Raw genomic sequence first — 21,037 nt, 5'->3', positions numbered from 1 at the left:
GGGCGGAAAAACAAGGGAAAAATGAGTCTAACAGAGGGCAGAAGGGCAGAAAAACAAGGGAAAAAACAAGTCTAACAGGGGCAGAAAGGCACAAAAAACAAGTCTAACAGGGGCAGAAGGGCACAAAAAACGGGTCTAACAGGGGCAGAAGGGCACAAAAAACGAGTCTAACAGAGGGCAGAAGGGCAGAAAAAGAAGGGGAAAAACGAGTCTAATAGGGGCAGGAAGGCACAAAAAACGAGTCTAACAGAGGGCAGAAGGGCAGAAAAACAAGGGGAAAAAAACGAGTCTAACAGGGGCAGAAGGGCACAAAAAACGGGTCTAACAGGGGCAGAAGGGCACAAAAAACGAGTCTAACAGAGGGCAGAAGGGCAGAAAAACAAGGGAAAAACGAGTCTAATAGGGGCAGAAAGGCACAAAAAACGAGTCTAACAGAGGGCAGAAGGGCAGAAAAACAAGGGAAAAAACGAGTCTAACGGGCAGAAAGGCACAAAAAACGAGTCTAACAGAGGGCAGAAGGGTAGAAAAACAAGGGACAAAACGAGTCTTAACGGGCAGAAAGGCACAAAAAACGAGTCTAACAGAGGGCAGAAGGGCAGAAAAACAAGGGGAAAAAAACGAGTCTAACAGGGGCAGAAGGGCACAAAAAACGGGTCTAACAGGGGCAGAAGGGCACAAAAAACGAGTCTAACAGGGGCAGAAGGGCACAAAAAACAAGTCTAACAGAGGGCAGAAGGGCAGAAAAACAAGGGGAAAAACGAGTCTAACAGAGGGCAGAAGGGCAGAAAAACAAGGGGAAAAAACGAGTCTAACAGAGGGCAGAAGGGCAGAAAAACAAGGGAAAAAAAAATGAGTCTAATAGGGGCAGAAAGGCACAAAAAACAAGTCTAACAGAGGGCAGAAGGGCAGAAAAACAAGGGAAAAAACGAGTCTAACAGAGGGCAGAAGGGTAGAAAAACAAGGGGAAAAAAACAAGTCTAACAGAGGGCAGAAGGGCAGAAAAACAAGGGAAAAACGAGTCTAATAGGGGCAGAAAAACAGGGGAAAAAACGAGAGAGAGAGAGAGAGAGAGAGAGAGAGAGAGAGAGAGAGAGAGAGAGAGAGAGAGAGAGAGAGAGAGAGAGAGAGAGAGAGAGAGAGAGAGAGAGAGAGAGAGAGAGGGGCCTGGAAGGATTGTTATACAGACAGGGGGAAGGATGGATAGACAGGTATTCGGAAGGAGGGGTGGATGGTTTATCGGTTAGTTGGGTGGACATGGAGTAAGACGGGCAGACGCAGGGGCCGACTGATAGGTAGATGAAAAGACAGGTTGTCACACAGAGTGGTAAAATGATGGACGATTACATAGATGTGCTCTGGATGGGGCGATGGGCAGGAAGGCTGAAGGGCAGGGACAGACGGAGGGAAAGAAAAAGATTAACAGGATAGGTAGACAGACAGACAGATAGATAAATGTCATAGATAGATATCCTATTTGTAGAACAAGCACAACGAATTGGATGTATTTACACGTTTTAAAAGTGCCTTTATGATCCATCGAAACGGGACACATTTTATCAACGCCAGTACGTTAAAGGAAATTCAGTTGCACAGGGATTTAAACTTGGCACCAATTATTCAGATCAGTAACATGAAAGGGGCGCTCATGTGCCCGCAATATACGCTCTATATCCCCTACATCAAACACCGTTTGTATACATGTTAGCCACTTGTGGTCGCTTGAGGCAGAAAGCCCAGTCGAACAAGTTACTTACCTTCGGTAACGATATATCTGTAAGAAACATTAGTTAGTGTTAGATTCCTTACCTTAGAATATCCCCAGGCGTCAGTCTGGATCCGGAAACTTTTGCGTAGCAGTACCCCTGCGCGTCGGTAGGCGTCGTCTGCAGGCGTCCCCTGCGGCTCCGCGTCCGTCGTTGGCGTCGTGCGCCGTGATGACGTCGCTGGAGTATATAGACGCCGCCTCCGCGCGCTGACGTCAGTTCTTTGCACACAGCATTTCCGCGCCAGGAGACGCAGAGCCATGAGAGAACCAACACCGGTGCCATGTAAAACTAGGGCCCTGAAAGGGATGACCTTAACCCTAGGTATCAGTTCGCAGAACGGGGAGGATGGGTGGGTTCGGTAAGGAATCTAACACTAACTAATGTTTCTTACAGATATATCGTTACCGAAGGTAAGTAACTTGTTCATCTGAAAGAAACACGTTAGTGTTAGATTCCTTACCTTAGAATACATACCCCAGCAATACCAACCCCGGTGGTGGGTCTGCGAACCAATACAAAACTACACCAGAAAGTCCTGGAGGACAGAACGGCCAAAGAAGCCATCCCTCCGGACTTGACTGTCCAGGCAGTAGTGCCTCGCAAAGGTGTGCAGCGAGGCCCACGTAGCCGCCTGGCAAATGTCCTGCAAGGGGACTCCCCGGCCCAGGGCAGTAGTAGCCGCCGTGGCCCGAGTGGAATGGGCCCTCAGCCCAACAGGAGGCTCCTTCCGAGCCAAAGAGTAGCACGCTTTGATGCAGAGGACGACCCATCGAGAGATGGTTCGTTTACAAACCGCCCGTCCCTTCTTCGCACCCACGTAGCCAACAAACAGTTGGTCATCCACCCGGAACTGGCGAGTGCGATCCATGTAAAATGAAAGCGCACGTTTTGGGTCCAGACGATGGAGCCGCTCTTCATCCTTTGAAGGATGCGGAGGCGGGAAGAAGGAAGGGAGGGTGATGGACTGCCCGATGTGAAAGGCCGAAACAACCTTGGGCAGGAAAGAAGGTCTAGTCCTCAGAACCACCTTGTCAGGATGAATGGACAGGAAAGGAGGTTGGACAGAAAGAGCCTGGAGCTCACTCACCCTCCTGGCAGAGGTGATGGCAACCAGGAAAGCCGTCTTTAAAGTCAGGAGACGGAGAGGGCAAGAATGAAGGGGCTCAAAGGGAGCACACATCAGGAAAGTTAGAACCAGGTTCAAATCCCACTGAGGCATCACAAACGGAACAGGTGGAAACATGTGAGTGATGCCTTTCAAGAATCGAGTTACAATCGGGGATTTGAACAAAGAAGGCTGATCAGGAAGCCTCAAAAAGGCTGAAAGGGCAGAAAGGTAGCCCTTGATAGTGCCCAGAGCAGAGCCCTGCTGGGCAAGAGAAAGAAGAAACAGAAGAACCTCCGAAAGAGGGGCAGAAAGAGGGTCCACAGCCTTTGCTGTGCACCATGCCACAAATCTGTTCCACCGACAGGCGTATACCGACTTAGTGGAGGGACGCCTGGCTGCCAGAATAACATCACAGACTTCAGGAGGCAAGTCAAATGGCCTCAACTGCCGCCGCTCAATCTCCAAGCATGGAGGTGGAGACTGGACAGGTTCGGGTGGAGGACCGTCCCCTGCTGCTGCGACAGAAGGTCCTCCTGAAGGGGCAGGCGGATCGGGGGACCGACTGACATGCTGAGTAGCTCGGGATACCAGTACCTTCGAGCCCAGTCCGGAGCCACAAGGATAACTTGGGCCCGGTCGCGCCTGATCTTCTTCAGCACTCTGGGCAGAAGTGGTATAGGCGGAAAGGCGTATAACAGACCGCAACTCCACTCGCGCCGAAAGGCGTCGCCGTGCGAGTGCCGTCTTGGAAACTCCAACGCGCAGAACTGATGACATTGCGCGTTCTCTTCTGTGGCGAATAGATCCAACCAAGGCTCTCCCCATTGCAGAAAGATGCCTTGCGCCACGTCCGAGTTCAGACGCCATTCGTGATCCATCGAGCACCGACGGCTGAGTTCGTCCGCCCTGGCGTTCAGAGAACCTGCCAGGTGTTGAACCGTCAGAGTCACGCCCTGACGTTCCAGCCATTGCCAGAGGCGCAGAGCCTCCTGGCAAAGGGTCCACGACCCCACTCCGCCCTGTTTGTTGCAGTACCACATGGCGGTGGTGTTGTCGGTGAACACCTGCACTACACTCCCGTTGACAAAGGGGAGGAATGCCTTCAGTGCCAGACGAATCGCCCGCAGCTCCAACAGATTGATATGGAGCCGGGACTCCGCCGGAGACCAGATGCCTCTGATCTCTGCCTCTCCCAAGTGGCCACCCCAGCCCTGGAGGGACGCGTCCGTCACGACAACGTGCTCCGGTTGGGGAAGGGAGAGGGACTTGCCCCTGACCCAATCGCGGTCCGTAAGCCACCACTGCAGTTGTCTCGCAGTGCCCTCCGAGATCAAGACGTGGTCGGACAAGTTGCCCTGATGCTGGGCCCACTGAAACTTCAGGTCCCACTGCAGAGCCCGCATCCGCCACCGGGCGTGATGCACCAGAAGGATGCAGGAAGCCATCAGTCCCAGCAGCCGCAGCGTCAACCTGACCGAAACCCGGGATAACGGCTGAAAGATGGGAATCAAAGCCTGAATATCCCGAACCCGCCGTTCCGGAGGATAAACCCGAAACTGCGCCGAGTCCAGAACCGCTCCGATGAAAAGGAGCTTTTGAGAGGGACACAGGTGTGATTTCGGCACATTGATGGAGAACCCCAGGTCGTGCAAGAGGTCTGCCGTCATCTGAAGGTGGTGGACGACTGTCTGGGGCGAGCCCGCCTTCAACAACCAGTCGTCCAGGTAGGGGAAGACTGAAACCCCTAACCTGCGCAGATGGGCTGCGACCACCGCCATCACCTTTGTGAACACCCGTGGGGCGCTGGTAAGGCCGAAGGGAAGCACGATAAACTGAAAGTGCTCCAGGCCTAACGTGAACCGCAGGTAACGCCGGTGGGCCGGCAGGACGGGGATGTGAAAATAGGCGTCCTGCAAGTCCAACGCTACCATCCAGTCTTGTGGGTCTAGAGCAGCCAAGACCTGAGCTAACGTCAACATCTTGAACTTCTCCTTCCGGAGGAAGCCGTTGACGTTCCTTAGATCCAAGATAGGACGTAGGCCCCCCTTGTCCTTCTTGGGCACCAGAAAGTAGTGGGAATAACAACCACGCCCTACTTCTGGCCCAGGAACGCGCTCGATGGCCCCCTTGGCCAAGAGGGCCGAAACTTCCTCCTGCAGAAGTGTCAAGTGGTCCCCCGACACACGGTGGTTCTGCGGTGGCATGGCTGGAGGAGAGGTCTCGAGGGGGAGGGAGTAGCCCCTTCGGACAATTTGCAGCACCCACCTGTCCGAAGTGATCGTGCGCCAGTGAGCGTGGTGATGGCGAACCCTGCCACCCACTGGCGTCACGTGGGGCCGAAAGCACGGACTAGGAGGATTTTGAGGCAGATGCTGCGGGGGGAGGTGTGGTCTGACCCCGCCGTTGTCCCCGACCGCCGCCACGGCGGTTTCCACGGCCGCCACCGCGTTGAAAGGATTGTTGCGGCGCGTGGCTGGCAGCACGTGTGGGGGCGCCCCTTCCTTGGCCACGAAAGGGACGAAACGAACCCGTTTGCTGACGCTGGGTCGAGAGACCCAAGGACTTGGCCGTGACCCTGGAGTCCTTGAAGCGTTCCAGCGCGTGGTCCGCCTTGTCACCGAACAGGTGACAGCCATCAAACGGCATGTCCATCAGTGTATTCTGGACATCAGCCGAAAAGTTGGCGGATCTCAGCCAGGCGTGGCGACGAATCGCCACCGTCGTAGACATAGCTCTGCCCAGCGAGTCGGTCGTATCAAGACCACACCGGATTGAATATTTCGCTGCATCTCGGCCCTCAGCCACAGCCTGACCGAGCTTTGCCCGCACCTCCATGGGGCATTCTGGCAGCAGCTCCGCGACCGTATCCCACACAGAGTGGGTGTAGCGGCCCAAGAGGCAGGCGGTGTTGCAAGACCGCAGGCCCAAACTAATGGACGAGAAGACCTTTTTGCCAAACTGGTCATACCTCTTGGATTCCCGGTCGGGCGGGGCCGACGGGAATGCGGACTGGGAGGTCGAGGCCTGGATCACCAGACTCTCAGGAGTGGGGTGGGTAGACAGGTACTTGGGGTCGTCCGGACAAGGACGGTGGCGACTGGCCACGTTCCGATCAACAGGCGCACCTGAAGCGGGCCTGGACCACGTGCCCAACAGAACGTCAGACAAGGCTTCATTAAACGGCAGCAGTGGCTCCAGTGGGCATGACTGCGGTTTGAAGACCTCGGTGAGGATGTTAGGCTCCACGGCCGCGACGGGGAGCTCAAGGTGTAAGGCCTTGGCAGCCCTCATCAGCACCACAGAATAGGCAGCTCCCTCCACCGATGCCACGGTTGGAGGAGAGATCAAACCAGGGTTAGGAGAGTCGTCCAAACCACTGGCATCCCCCAAGTCACCTGTCCAGTCCGGGTCATACAGGCACTCGCGAGCCAGAGGGTCCTCGGACCCCTCCCAACCTTCACCGTACTCCTCATCCTCTCCGTATTCGGAGTCAATGATGAAGACCGGCTCCTCGGGGTTCATGGGCCCCATCGGCGCCGGGTCCGGCGTCGAGCGACGCCCGTCCGGCGCCGCGTCCGGCGTCGGAGAAGGTAAGGGGACGGCGCCGCCCGGAGCCGGCGCCGGAACCCCACCGCCGGCCGGAACCGGCAGCGGAGAACCGGCGCCGCGCGGGGGCGGCGTCGGGGGTAACCCCGATGGCAACGGCGCCGGGGAGGCCGGAAGACCAGCCGGCGCCGATCCCGAAGGCCCCTGCGGCGCCGGGGTCGGAGCCGTCGGCGGCGCCGGGGCCGGAGCACCCGACGGCGCCGAGGCAGGGACACCCGAACCGCCAGGGCCCCCAGACGGTAGCACTGGGCCCGAAGGCGCCGTAGGCCCCGTCGGAGAAGCGAGCGCCCTCATGGCCATGAGGAACGCCTCGATCTCCTCAGGCGTCGCGCCATGCCCAGGGACCGGAGGGTATGAGGCAGGCGGCGCCGGCGACTCTCGCGGAGCCGCGGGGTTGGGGTCACCCGAGCCCCCGGCCGCATCGCGCGAGCGTCGGGGGGAGTCGGGGGTACGATGACGACGCCCCGACTTCTTGTGCTTCTTACCTGACGAGCCTGACGAGTGGTGTCGACTTCCGGAGCGCCCGGCGCGGCTCCGCGACCGCTCCCTCGAACGCTCTCCCGACCTCCGGCCGGACCGGGACCGCTCCCGGTCCCGACGTGGGGCCGACACCCGGAGCTCCAGCAGCTTGCGGGACCGCTCCCGTCTAGCCTTGTTGGTAAGGGCCCGGCAGTCGACGCAGGAGTCCACGTCGTGGTCGGGGCCCAGACACCGGAGGCAGAGGCGGTGATGGTCTGTGACCGACATCGTGCGCTCACAGCCATCGCAATTCTTGAACCCAGGCATCCTATCAGGCACAATAGAAAAAACAATCGAAAAACTTGGTCAAAGACCGGAGTACTGCTCTTCAGATCTGCGTCCACTGGCGCGGAAAAAAGAAGAACTGACGTCAGCGCGCGGAGGCGGCGTCTATATACTCCAGCGACGTCATCACGGCGCACGACGCCAACGACGGACGCGGAGCCGCAGGGGACGCCTGCAGACGACGCCTACCGACGCGCAGGGGTACTGCTACGCAAAAGTTTCCGGATCCAGACTGACGCCTGGGGATATTCTAAGGTAAGGAATCTAACACTAACGTGTTTCTTTCAGATTATACTTTCTCACTACGTCGCCCCTCTAGACCGACGCCCGCGTTATGCTGTCCTCATCGTGGTCCTCATTGGAACAGTCCATCACCGGGCTGTGGGCCTTGCGGTCACTGTTCATTTCAACCAGTAGGTTTGCGCACAATGCCTGTTATGGCCGGGCGTGTTCAGAATGAAGAAGTCCTCAAACCCCACCCGTGACTCCGTGGAGGGGTGGAGTGTCAGAGAGCACATCACCGATCTATGACTGCAAGGGGGTCCCTCTCCCAGTCATCGTAGGGTGGAGTGAGTGACGTGGTGTCACTCTTCAGGAGAGAGTGAGGTGAATGAAGCTTTTTGACAACTCGGGATATGTGGGGCTAGGGTGAATAAGGTTCTGTTACACTACAGGACAGTATAATGTGAAGTGAATACAGCGTTAAAACACATCAGAAAGAGAGTGCGAAGTGAATGAGGTGGTGTGACACCTCAAAGCAGGGGAGTGTAAGGTGAATGCAGCGTTATGATGCCTCAAGACAGGAGAGCATGGGGTGAATACATACATGTCAACCAGGTGTCTCAGGAACAAGAGCGAGACTAGATGTTTAGGAGGGTGATCCCACTGAAGTAAATTGAAAAAAAAAACATTTTTGAAGAGTGAGGCTGGTTTTCCAGCAAGGCACCCTAGTACAACTCAAACCATCTTAACCCGTCCGAACACAGCGATGTGCACATCCGTGCACTGCTATCTGTCCGAGTACAGTGATTCACATGCGCACTTCGACCCGAGGTGCCTGCCCTGGGGTGCCTGCAGGTTGGCTACCCCGGGGTGCCTGGTGGTGCCTGATGGCGGGCCGAGCTGCAGGTTAGCTGCCCGAGGTGCCTGGTGGCGGCCTTAGCTGTAGGTTAGCGGCCGAGGTGGTGGCCCAAGCTGGAGGTTAGCAGACCGGGGTGCCTGGTGGCGGCCCGAGCGGCAGGTTAGCGGCCCGGGTGCTTGTTGGCAGCCCGAGCTGCAGGTTAGCAGCCCCAAGGTGGCGGCGCGAGCTGCAGGTTAGCGGCCTGAGGTGCCCGGTGGTGGCCGGAGCTGCAGGTTAGCGGCACGATGTGCCTGGTAGTGGCCCCGAGGTGCCTGCAGGTTGGTGGACCGAGGATCCTGGTGGCGGCCCGAGGATCCTGGTAGTGGTCCTGGGGTGCATGGTGGCGGCCCCTGTTGCGGATCGTAGGGGTCTGTCTTATGCACACTGACGCTCTCAAGAAGGCCCAGTGCTGCTTCCGTGAGCCCACGTGTTTTAGTGAATAATGGAAGCCTCCAAGCTGGAAATATGTGGCACTTCTTGCTCTAGTTTCAGACGTACAGTGCTGCGCAGTTACTAAGAGCCACTACCTCGCATATCTGGATCACGACCAGGACCTCAGGGATGTGGATGTGTTTGCAACCAGACAACCACGGAGTTTACAGGCCACTCCCAATCCTGAGGTGCAGTTAGAAGTACAAATAGGGCAGCCGTTTGGAATTAACGATCTGTATGAGGGGAGGGGGCGTGGGGGTCACAGACCTGGATCTTTACCCATCTGAACACAGAGATGCGCACATTCGGTCACTGCTATGTGTCCAAGTACAGCATTCACACACGCACTCAACCTGTCGGAACGCAGTGATGCATTCACGCGTCCGCTGTTACCTGTTGAGTAAAGCTTGAACAGCTCACGTGTGGAGTGATGCACTGCACTCTGTTACACTGAGGTCAGGTAAATGCTGCAACACTTAGACTGATCAAGAAGTAACATTTTGGGGCCAGTTTGTCCGTGCAAACATGCCCTTATACTGATGTAAAATTGCCCGTAATCTAGTATAAATGCACACCACGGTAACACTCCCGTGCTCCCGGGCCTGGTGTCACAAGTGAAATAAGAGCTGTTTACAACAAGAACATCGCCGAAAGAAGCTTTTAGGGGCGGGGGAGCGGATCCCTTTGAAGCACGGCCTTGCGGTCGTGAACAGGGATGTTAATTAGGGGGAGGAGAAGTGAGGCCGAGGCCCTGGGGAAGCAACAGATGGCTTTGATGTGGACACGCGAGGCAGACGGATAGAAAGCGCGTGCAGCAGGGGGCGGAGCGGATCCCTTTGAAGTGAAGCTGCTGGCGGGTCTTGCAATGATGCAAGGCAGGCGGGTGCACGGGCACATGCACTCGTGGAAATCCGCCGATGGTTTAGCTTTCCTAAATTGCCTACTATACTCTCATCCAATTATCCCTTGCGGGATTAATAGGACGAGACCTAAAAAGATTTCTACAGCACCAAAAATCTATAAAGAGCGACATGATGCTGTCTCCAGTAGGAGGAAAGTTACTCCCCCCAAAAAAGCCTTTAGCGCCTTCTGAAAGGAAAGAACATGTGCATTTGTTGCAAATCATCTTAAAGGGTATTCCACAAGTATGTGGTGATGACTTGTCCCCCACCTTTGTTCTGATACTCTGTGGAGGGAAGGGTGAGTGTAAGGGCGAACATATTTACCTGCTGACCTCAAAACTCTCTTTGGGGCAGTGAAGTGTAAAGCAGTGCTAAAACTAGTCAGGAGTGTTACAAAAAAGTGACTTGTAAGTCACGGTCTGAGCCTTAAATTGATTTTGAGAGGAGACCAGTGGACAACGCAATTTTTGCAAAGAGGAGAAATATGGGAAGTCATTGGTAACCTAGAGACAATCACAGCTTTGGAATTCTGCAGTACTTAAAACTTGTCAATATTAGACTGTGTGTTTCCTGCAAAGGGAACATTACCATAGACTATTTTAGACCTATTGACTGTGTTAGCAATGGTTGCTTTTTCTTCCAGAGATGATATATACGGGACTTGCAAAAAAGCATGAGAGCGGAGTTGGTAGTCTGGAAGATATGGCTTTCCTAGTAATAAGTAGCAAGTTACTCATTAGCGCATAACCTTAAGGTTTCTTGACTTTGCTACCAATATCACCACACTAGAAAGGAGTGGTGGAAGGAGCTCATATTCTTCAACCAGTAATATGTCCAGTGAGCAAGACAATGCTTTTTGTAGCATCCAGGCTCCACTAGGGTCTATGTTCATACAATCTTATATTGTTAAAAACAATCAGCAAAATGACAAGAGACAAAACACAACACAAGTGCCATCTGTATAGTTTTAAATAAAGACAGTCAGGTTGACTACTAACTGATATCTGATAAAGACTTCTAGCTGCAGATTCCTTACCTTTGAATTTCCAGGGCGTCAGGCTGGATCCGGAAAATTTGGCTGAGCAATATCCCTTGTGTGCACCGTTGGTTGGCTTCAATCAGCTCTGCGTGACATCGTTGGTGTCGTTAGCATCAGTTATGATGTCGCAGTGCCTATATAGATGCAACTCAGGTGCGCAGACGTCAGTACTTTTCGTTTTTCCATGCCAGAAGCACAGAGCCACGAAGTAACTGAGGTAGTCGTGAGCAAACTAGGGCCATGAAAGGGGAGTAATCTTAGCTCTACAACATAAGTCCACACAGCGGGGAGGCATGGGTGGGGCTGTAAGGAATCTGCAGCTAGATAGATAGAGTCTCTACCAGATAATGCGTTACCGAAGGTAAGTAACTTGTTCGTTAAGGATCACCACATGGCATCCCATTAGCATAGAGAAAACCACAACAATCATAAAGACCATTCATTACAGGGCCCCAGTGGACGCCTGCCTCCAGCAAACCTTTGACAGAGTAGCATTCCTTATCAGTAAGGCCCTCACCCCCATCTTCAACGCCTCCGTTAGTGCAGCCACCTTTCCGGAACCATGGAAATGCACAGCTGTAACGCCCCCCTAAAGAAAGCTTTGGCCGATCCAATCAAACTCACTAATTAACGACCAATATCCCTTCTTCCATACCCAGCCAAATTCTTGGGAAAAGCAGCTCTCCGACCACCTTGCCAAACACAAAATTCTCAACACCACACAATCAGGATTTGGACCCAACCACACCACTGAAACCACCCTCATAGCAGCAACAGATGACCCTTGACTTGGGGAAACTCAGTGCTTAATTTGTAAAATATGAAGTGCAGGTGCTTAAATCTTTGTCAGAGGCCACACCTACTTTTCTATGGCTCCACCCACTTCCTCTATTAGCTCCACAGGGTGGGAGACAGATGACCAGTCTAGTGACTGATTACTTTTTCCACTCCAGTCGGGACAGCCTGTGGAATCCCAAAGGTTGCAGACCAACCTCTACCATTTTTCTAAATATTTTCGTACAGATATTGGTTGGAGTTTTGAGGAAGTGCAAACTGGGGTTGCATACCTAATAAGCGCCAATCTGAAACCTGTCACTGTAACAGGACCGCCACACTCTCACTCCTTTTCTGGTTCCTAGTGATATCTGGCAAAGCCTATCCTTCACATCCTTCAAAACCCACCGGAAGAAGCGTCTACGCCTGGGGAAAGTTGCTACATTCTGAATCCATGCTGTTATACTCATGGCTCTTTGATGATGGGCAATAGTGTTAGGGATGCTTATGTTTTTACCCCTGCTTTCCTTGAGCTATGGCTGTTCTCATTTGGAAATCGCATGCAATCTTCCTTGCTTTATCCCCCCATTGCCTTTCTTAGGCTCTGTTTAACTTCTGTCCGTCTTTACACCTGCATACTCATCCCTATGACACCTTGTTCACCAATAAACATTGCTATCTCCATTCTGGCACCCTTTCTTCGTATATATGCAAGTTGTTGCCTGATCACATATGGAAATGGTACTATTGCAACTGTGCAAGTATCGCACCATCTCTGCAAAGCAAGCTGCCATCCTTCCAGATTCTTTCTGCATTTTAGGAAAACTGGTATAGAATGCACATTAAAAAGTAGGGAGCTCCAATGCAGACGGGAAAGGGGACGGACACTACTTTCACTGTTCAATGCCTGATGGATATCTAGGGTGAGATGTGCAAAGCAGACTGGCCCTAAACATGTGGTGCTAGCCGGTGAAACCTATGCTTGTGTGCTCCCTTTCCAAAAGCCATCATCCTATGCCATGCACTGCTGTACAGCTGACTTCTTCAGAAGTGATAAGCCCTGGCTTTTGGGTGGATGAGCTATTGTACAACAGGCAAATAATACAAGATGTACAAACATGGAACGTCTACTTCTCTTTACACTAACTTTCCATTACAGTGCATAAGAAGTTGTCGCTTTCATTCAGACCTACATTTAAACATGATGATCCAAGGAAACAAGGTATTGTCTTTTTAAGTATTTACTAGTTATTTTTTAGCATCTATGATTATACAAGTTGCTACTCAAGGCCTTAGAGCTTTAAGTACCATTCATACCATCAACAGGCTGTGTGTGTGCACTCTGCACTTAGATGTCGACAACAACTAAACACAACAACAATATTATATAACACAAGAACAATGAGCCCTGAACCCGCGGGAATCAATTTAAAAAGTAATATATATTGCATCCCTATACGTTGCGACAACGCCATACCACACCCGAGAAAAAAAGTGAACCCATTACCATCGGTATCGGATGTGCACACTAGCCGCCATATTTGGACAAGTCAGCGAGCGGCTGGGCAGGTAGGACAGCAGGGCCTAGTAGTTTTACTTAAACCCGCAGCCTGTGCAGGTCAGTACAGTACTGCGGCGCCAGCACGAATATACCCCTACGGCCCGGCCGGTGGGCCTTTAACGAATCTGAATTGCAGCATTTGCATGATTGCATTGGCATCCTTTTTTATTCCTAATAATCAGCCTAATAGAGCTGCCTCCACCCCTCCTCCACCCCCCCCCCCCACCTCCCCCATCTCCACCCCCACGCCTGTAATCTTACAACCAACCGGAACCTCACAAGTCTGACTACCAAAAATAAAAATACTGCGTTGGTTTTTGCACGGTATTCAGAGCTGACGGTATTGGAATGGCAAGAGGTTAGTTCAGTTGGCTTAGTTCCGCTTAGCTTAGCTCACTCAGTAGTTAATATCTGAGCTGTTTTATTAAATTCAATGATCTTACCGTTACTTCAGTTAGCCTGGTTAGCACGCAGTGATACTGGCTGCGGTGGTTGAACTGGGGGGCGGCGCGCGTGGCCATGTGACAAAAATCTACGCATGCTGTGCGTACAGCGGCCCCTACAGCCCCTACCTACCCCCCTATCAGAACAGTCAGTACTTGAAGTTAGAACCCAAATCCAGACCGCCCCTGGCGCCCCAATAAATCGGTGTACAACACTGTGTGTTGGTCCCTCCCGCGCCTGCCCACCTTCAAGCAACGCGCACCGCACGGCGCACGCACACACAGCCAACTGTGCAGTGCACGCACAGTGACAGGTGGCCCACTCCCTGTGTGGCTGTGAAACTGAAAGTGACCAAGAAGCCTGGGCTGCGAACGAGGGTGGCCGCCATGATCACAAGCGCCACCACAACATAATAATGTATTCTCCCTTGGTTGGACTTGGACGGCACCGTGCGCTGCAGCTAATTAAGAGAAGCAAGTGTGTGTACTGGTAGTCATCTCAGATCTCACACGCAGTCATTGTTAACCGCTCCTTGCTTGAACACGCTGAGTACACTACTTAAGGTAAATTTAAAAAACATCAATGACGCGCGAGATGCGTAGACCCAGCCCTGTCAATTAAGTGCTGGTGCTAAGAACTGGAAAGCACCGGCACAAATTAAGCACTGGGGAAACTGCATCCCTCATCATTCTAAACCTATCAACAGCCTTAGACACAATCTTCCACTCCATCCTACTCTGACTACTCCACAAACGAGGCCTCCAGGGACATGTCCTTGAATGGCTCTGCTCCTTCCTCATCAGAAGAACCCAAACTGTCAACATGCCCTCCTACTCCTCTAAACTACGAGATCTAATCTGCTGAGTCCTGCGAGTCTCCTCACTCAACCCAATGCTCTTCAACATCTACATGACTCCTCTGGTTGATGTCCTATGAGCCCCCAACATAAACATCCTCACTTACGCCAATGACATGCAACTGATACTGTCCCTCTCGGACAAAACATCCAACAGCAGGAACACGTTTACCACATGCATACCGAAGTGACCACCTGGATAAAATCCAATTGCCTTAAACTGAACTCAGACAAGACTAAAGTGGTGGTCTTTGGGAAAGACGCCTCACCATAAGACTCGATCTGGTGACCCACACACCTTTGACCCACCACTACGCCTTGCTCACAAGCGAGAAACTGCAGAATCATCATAGTCAACAAACTGAACATGCCTGTCCAAGTCAATGCAGTAGTCTCTTACTGCTTCAACACCCCAAGGTGACCTGTAAGTCCAGCGATATCATTCAGTCTCCGGGGTTGAGAGCAGACAGAGCCTGAGCCAACGTAAGCATCTTGAATTTCTCCTTCTTCACGAAGAAATCGAGAGTGCGCAGGTCTAGAATATTGCGGAGGCCTTCGTCCTTTTTGGGCACTAAAAAGTAGCGGAAATAACAACCACAACCAACTTCTGATGCCGGCACCCTCTCGATGGCTCCTTTGACCAAAAGAGCCTGTATTTCCTGATGGAGCAGTAAGATGTCGTGCTTTGTCAGTCAGTTAAAAGATAATGGCATGGGCAGCAGGGTTTCGAAAAAGAGGGTGGAGTAAACTCACGGAACGATCTGAAATACTCACTTGCCTGATGTTATGGACTGCCAGTGGAGCAGGTGATGGCGGATCCTGCCGCCACCTGGGTGATGGCGATGGTACAAAGGCAAAATAAAGTTGCTTGCAAGTCCTTCATGCTCTAGCACTGAGTTTGCCTTATTGTCTAAGAGGCGTGTGCCATTGAAGGGCATGTCCATAAGTGATGCCTGGCTAGCCCCCGAAAAACCAGTAGACCTCAATCAGACGTTGCGTCCGAGTGCCACTATTGAGACAATTGCTCTGCTTATGAAATCAGTGGTGTGCAGTGAACAGTGAAGCATCTCTGCCACCTGCATTAGCCTGTGACAGTAGAGCTTTGGCCTCCACTGAAACCATGGGCAGCACGTGTGCAACCGAATCCCAAACTGTGCAGGTATATCAGCCCAAAAGGTATGCTGTGTTCACTTACCACAGTGCTAGGCTGTTGAAAGAACATCCTCTTGCGAAAGGTGTCCAGCCTTTTTGATTCCCTAGGTGTGGTAGGGAAAGCGCCAGTGTTAACCTTTGAGGCGGAGGTCTGGCCATCCAGGCTCGATGGGATGGGATGGGGGGTGAGGAAAGCTGTGTCTCCAGGAGTGGGGCGATGGTGGCAGGCAATGGTCCTGTGCAAAGGCGCCCCTGTGAGGGGCTTGGCCCAGTCCCTGAACAGGACATCAATGTGGGCTTCATTAAAGGGGAAAATGTGTTCTGAGGGACTGACTTCCAATTGAAGCACCTCTGTGAAAACATTAATTTTGACTGCCACCAAAGGCAGCTAAAGGTCGAGGACATCAGGAGCCCTGGGCACCACCATAGAAAAAGAGGCCCCCTTCCTCTGTAGCCACACTATAAGGATATACAAGGCAACTGTCGGGTGAGGCATCCAGACCACTGGCATTTGCCAGTTCCTCATACCAGTTGTCTTCGGCCTCCTCAAGGGGATTGCAGCCATAGGGCTCTTCATGTCCCCACCAACCATACACCTATCCAGGCTGGTAAAAAAAGGAGGTACTGGCTTAGACTCAGAGGGTATTGTTCCGGGTGACGCTGGAATCCGTGTTGGCTGACGCTGATCCGGTTCTGTATCGTAGTCTTGTATGACGGGGTTGGCGCCACCGTGAGGCGGTGACGGTGCTGGAAGTGTCAATGCTGGAATCGGCTCTGGGAAGGTCGCAGTCTCGGACCCAAGGGTCCTGAATGGTGCTAAGGACAAACCTGCTGGCAGAAATCCAGTGCAGGCACCCCTCCCCCCCACGGGCCCTGAAGGCGCTCGAGAGAGGTCGGCCCGCCCAAATAGGATGTGCATGGCCTTATAAAACTCATGGAGTTGGGGTAGTGGGAGGGGTCTTTCTCCAAGAAACCTTAGGGAGGTGTTGAGCAGATCCAAAGGCAGGCTCCGATTGGGCGCGTGGCCTGGAGTGACATTTTTTCTGTGCCTAGTCCAATGACTTGGACCAGTGCAGAGAAGTCAAAGAGTGATTTGACTTCTTTAACTTCTGACAGTCTGTCACAGACATCTGTCAGTGACAGGAACCACAGGGTTTAAACCCCACTGGGTATTTGGGGGACATCCCTAGCACACCACTGGGAGACTAGGTCTCAAAAAATGGCTCGGCAAAATGTCAAAAAAGGGTGTTAAAAAAGACTGGAGGTAGCCTGGATCTGCACTGACCTGTGTGGAAAGAAAAGACTGACGTCAGCATGCTGGGGTGCTGCTTATGTAGGTACTTCACTCGTCACTTCTGGCATGGATGCCAACATGGAGCTGGAGCTGAAGACGCCACCTAGAGGCATACAAATGTTTCCCGATCCAGTCTGCCGCCTGGGGATGACTCCAAGGTAAGGAATTTGGGTTACAAGCTTCTATTAGATAAATGGGGCTTGCTCCTGAGGTTCCTCTTTGATCCATGTGGTGGGACCGGGATCTCTTTTTCGGCAGGTAGAATTTATTATTCTCATAACTGCAATGGTTTCCTTCGCAGAAATCTCAATTTTGATGGTCTGACAACTATCAGGAATAAAGACCATGGCTCTAATCGGGCCTATCTTGTCCTGAAAATGTTCTTGGACTATAGCGCTCTAGTTAACTGGAAATTCAGGAGTGATGATAAGTGGTTTAGGACTGACTATTTATTTTTTAGAGTTTAAAAAAATATTTTGTAGAATTTAATTTATACCTGATCTTCTTAATAAAGCAGTCTTTGGTAGCAACTTAAGTAGCCTTTTTAAATGCCTTCCTGTTGATTGTCGACCCGAAAATGGTTGTGTCATTTGACTTAAGGACAGGAATGTATTAATGCCATTTCATCCTTCTATTTTTAACTAGACAAATTCTTCATCAAAGGGCAGTGAGTGTGCTGGTGTCTGAGTGTACTATTATGTGGGTATTATTAGTGTAAGGCCAATGCTAGCTGTTTCTTAGAGGTCTATGTGAACATGAGAAAATAGTTGTCAGGCCAATTGAATGGCATGGCACAGCTGTAACTGGACTAATGTCAAGCTCCACCGTATAAACACTATCTAAAATGTGCCCTCCATTTTGGGTGGTGGTGAGAGGGTTTTTTGCAAAACCCAGCGATTCTAGGGTAGCTACTAGACCCAAACCCATCTTGCTATGGGGACTACAATACTACAGTTTGAAATCAGCGATAATAAGCAATTTTGTGTTAGGCAGGGTGAGGGGCCAGAAAACATTTATCCAGTCATGTATAAAATCAGTACATGATTTAGCAGGTCAATATAACTCCAGGAGAATCAAAGATGTTGTTGCAGAAATGCTGTACCAAAAAAAACACATATGCTGAAATATCCCATTTAAGATTGAACTACATAACTGACGGGGGTCTTAAAAAAGATTGCGGCCAGCTTCCCTCCATGACCCATTGAACAATCCAGCACGGTATGTGAAGCATTAATGGAGAAAAGCGAGTCCAGCGTCCCGAGTTACGATTCAGTTATAAATACAATTTCCAACGAGTTAATAGTAATAGTGTGATGGAATTAAATTATATTACCATGAATTGAACTGGCATTTATCAGCACACACCTTTAACTACTCCGGCCTTTCCATAGCTCAGCATTCTGTTACCATGTGGGAAATGTGGAGGTGACAATTGTCAAAGCTTTGGATCATCTTATGGGTGTGCTAAATAGACTGATATTCTCAATTCAGACCAGGGGACTTGTATTTCCAAGTTGTAATAGGAAACCATGCTAGTGGGCCCTGATAGTCTAGGGATCACAGCAATCAATGAAGGTCTTGGAATGGGTCACTTTGGCTCCTGGTGCCAAGATACATATGATCATGAATCCACAATCTTCACTATTGGCCTTCTGGTGTGTCACTAGTCTGTTTACATAGACAAAGTCAAAAGGGCAACAGAATAATTACAAGTAAGCAAAGTGAACCTAACAACCTTAGTAATGTTTGTTACTGACTCAAAATGCATCTTGGCCTGTGTTAAGTGCTTAGCTAATGCAGACTGAATCTGTTAGATGCATCCACAGCACTAGGCATATAGTCGAACAGATGAAGGCAGACAATCTGTGGTCACAAGTACCAAGAACAGGATAGATCATGCAACTTCCCTCCTATCACACTTTACTGACAACAAAGAGGAAACCAATGTGTGTTATGTTAATACAGCGCTTAGCACAAATGAGAATGAGAAATATAGAGAATGAGAATTACAGCGGTAAGATATGTGAGTACATATGTGATAACAGTACCACACAACTGCCAATCGTTAGTGACCCTCTTATTGATTAATTTATAAATTCTGTTTCATAGGTTTCTCAGCAAACAATTTACTCTCTCAGCTAAATTAATCTGCAAGTGCTTCATGCTGACACCATTACTAGACAATGGCTTCGGCCTCAATAAAGTAGTTATTAATAAAGTGCCTCTCCACTAGGTCCTTGGATTCATAAACTTGTGCTGAAAATATCTAGCAGGAACTTACCTTCCTGGGCGCTGCAAGGCAGTTTTCCGAAGCAAGACCTGCTTGTGATTGACAGGTGGTTTGGGGATATGCTGGGAAGATATCTGCGCTGAAGTTGGCTTCTGGGATCCAATCTTTTGGCTGTTTGGTGGCACGGGCCCCATCCAGTGGGCACCAGAGCTCTCTGGCACAGAACCCTGGGTGGAACTTGACAACTGAGTACTAGAAAGTACACCCTAGAATGCAAAAAAAGAGAAAAACACAAAATATGACACAAAATGAATAACTTATTTTTTATTTATCGGTTGTTACTAAAGTTTTTTAATTCATGACATAGCAAGTGTTAAACATTGAGATGGAATCAAGAACCAGCCAACACAGTCACACATGAAGAAGATATATTCCAGAAGAAATAACCGGAGCAACAGAATGGGTTGCAACTATCATTGGCACAACTCTCCTAAAATCCCTCTGATATTTAAGTCATCACATTATCATTCCATTTCTTGAAGCACCCACATTCAACCCTCTCTTAATACTCGAGAACTCATACTTCACTATAACTTGCTTTAATGGTACTCAGTGTATAGGAAGGTTGAAAGGATTAATCAACCCTAATGGAATTAAATCATCTGAACTGCCAGTCATACAAGTGTCAGCATCTTCAACCTTGGAATAGATTGGAAGAGAATGAGATGACTGGAAGAACAAGTTACTTACCTTCGGTAACGCTTCTTCTGGTGGATACAGTATCTGCCTGTGGATGCGTCACCTTATGAATATCTCCTGCACCAGCATTCCCCTAGCTCTCCATGCCGATGAGGATGTCACAATGCCACGGCTCCGCTCGTGACTCCGCATGACGTCACCGGAGCCATAAGAGAGCCTCGTCGGCGTGATGATATCAATTCCATCCATTTTTTTCCGAGGCGAACAGGTGGACCGACAACAGATTCAAAGTAGACACAGTACACAATATTCAAACAAATACACATAGTGTAAAATCAAAAGGAAAACCCAAGAATAAAATCATTCCCTACAAATGTACCAGATAGATAGAAGATACAATGTAAAACAACATGTCCAACAAAGCAATCTTTAGGGTATACAAGGGTGGACAACGGGAGGAGGGTGGGTCTGAGAGGAATCCACATACTGATACTGTATCCACCAGAAAAAGCGTTACCAAAGGTAAGTAACTTGTTCTTCTGATGGATACATATGCCTGTGGATTCCTCACCTCATGAATAGATTCCCACAGCAGTCCCACTCCCGGAGGAGGGTGACCACCCTTCTATACCAAAAAGTCCTTCACGACAGAGCTCGCAAAGTGGCCCTCCCTCCTCATTTCGGAGTCCAAGCAATAATGCTTTGGGAAAGTGTGGAGGGAGGCCCAAGTCGCTGCCTTACAAATGTTCACTACAGGTACACCTCTGGCCAAAGCAGAAGTTGACGACTTGGCTCTGGCAGAATGAGCCCTAATACCTTCAGGAAGCTCCTTACCAGCCAGGGCGTAGCAGATCTTGATGCACAAGATGATCCATCTGGATAGAGTGCACTTGTACACAGCCTTGCCCTTCATCCTTCCAACGTAGCCCACAAAGAGCTGATCGTCTACTTGCAAGTCCTTAGTCCTTTCCAAATAAAAGCTCACTGCTCTTTTAGGATCCAGGTGGTGAAGTATCTCCTCCTACTAGGAAGGGTGAGGGGGAGGATAGAACACAGGAAGAGTAATGGACTGCCCTAGATGGAAGGGAGTAACCACCTTAGGCAGAAAAGCAGCCCTGGTCCTAAGGACCATCCTTTCAGCATGTATAGTTAAAAACCGGAGTTTTGAACTGAGAGCCTGAAGCTCACTCACCCTCCTTGCTGAGGTAATAGCCACAAGAGAGACCGTTTTAAAAAACAAAAGCCTCAAA

The 21,037-nt window shown here is 50.7% G+C and overlaps 1 protein-coding gene across 5 annotated transcripts in view; it reads right to left on the bottom strand.

Moving 5' to 3' along the window:
• Nucleotides 1-21,037, bottom strand: part of TTLL5 (tubulin tyrosine ligase like 5) — a 1,386,223-nt gene that overhangs the window by 143,205 nt on the left and 1,221,981 nt on the right. For all 5 annotated transcript variants that reach the window (XM_086937525.1, XM_086937527.1, XM_086937530.1 and 2 more), the window contains one exon: nucleotides 19,140-19,354. In XM_086937525.1, the coding sequence (XP_086793651.1) occupies nucleotides 19,140-19,354 (215 nt within the window). The remainder of the gene's footprint in view (nucleotides 1-19,139; nucleotides 19,355-21,037) is intronic.

Source organism: Lissotriton vulgaris, chromosome 9 (assembly GCF_964263255.1).
Source record: "Lissotriton vulgaris chromosome 9, aLisVul1.2, whole genome shotgun sequence".
Taxonomy (NCBI): Eukaryota; Metazoa; Chordata; class Amphibia; order Caudata; family Salamandridae; genus Lissotriton; species Lissotriton vulgaris.
The sequence above is the reverse complement of the archived record's forward strand: the minus strand, read 5'-3'. Positions and strand labels throughout refer to the sequence as shown.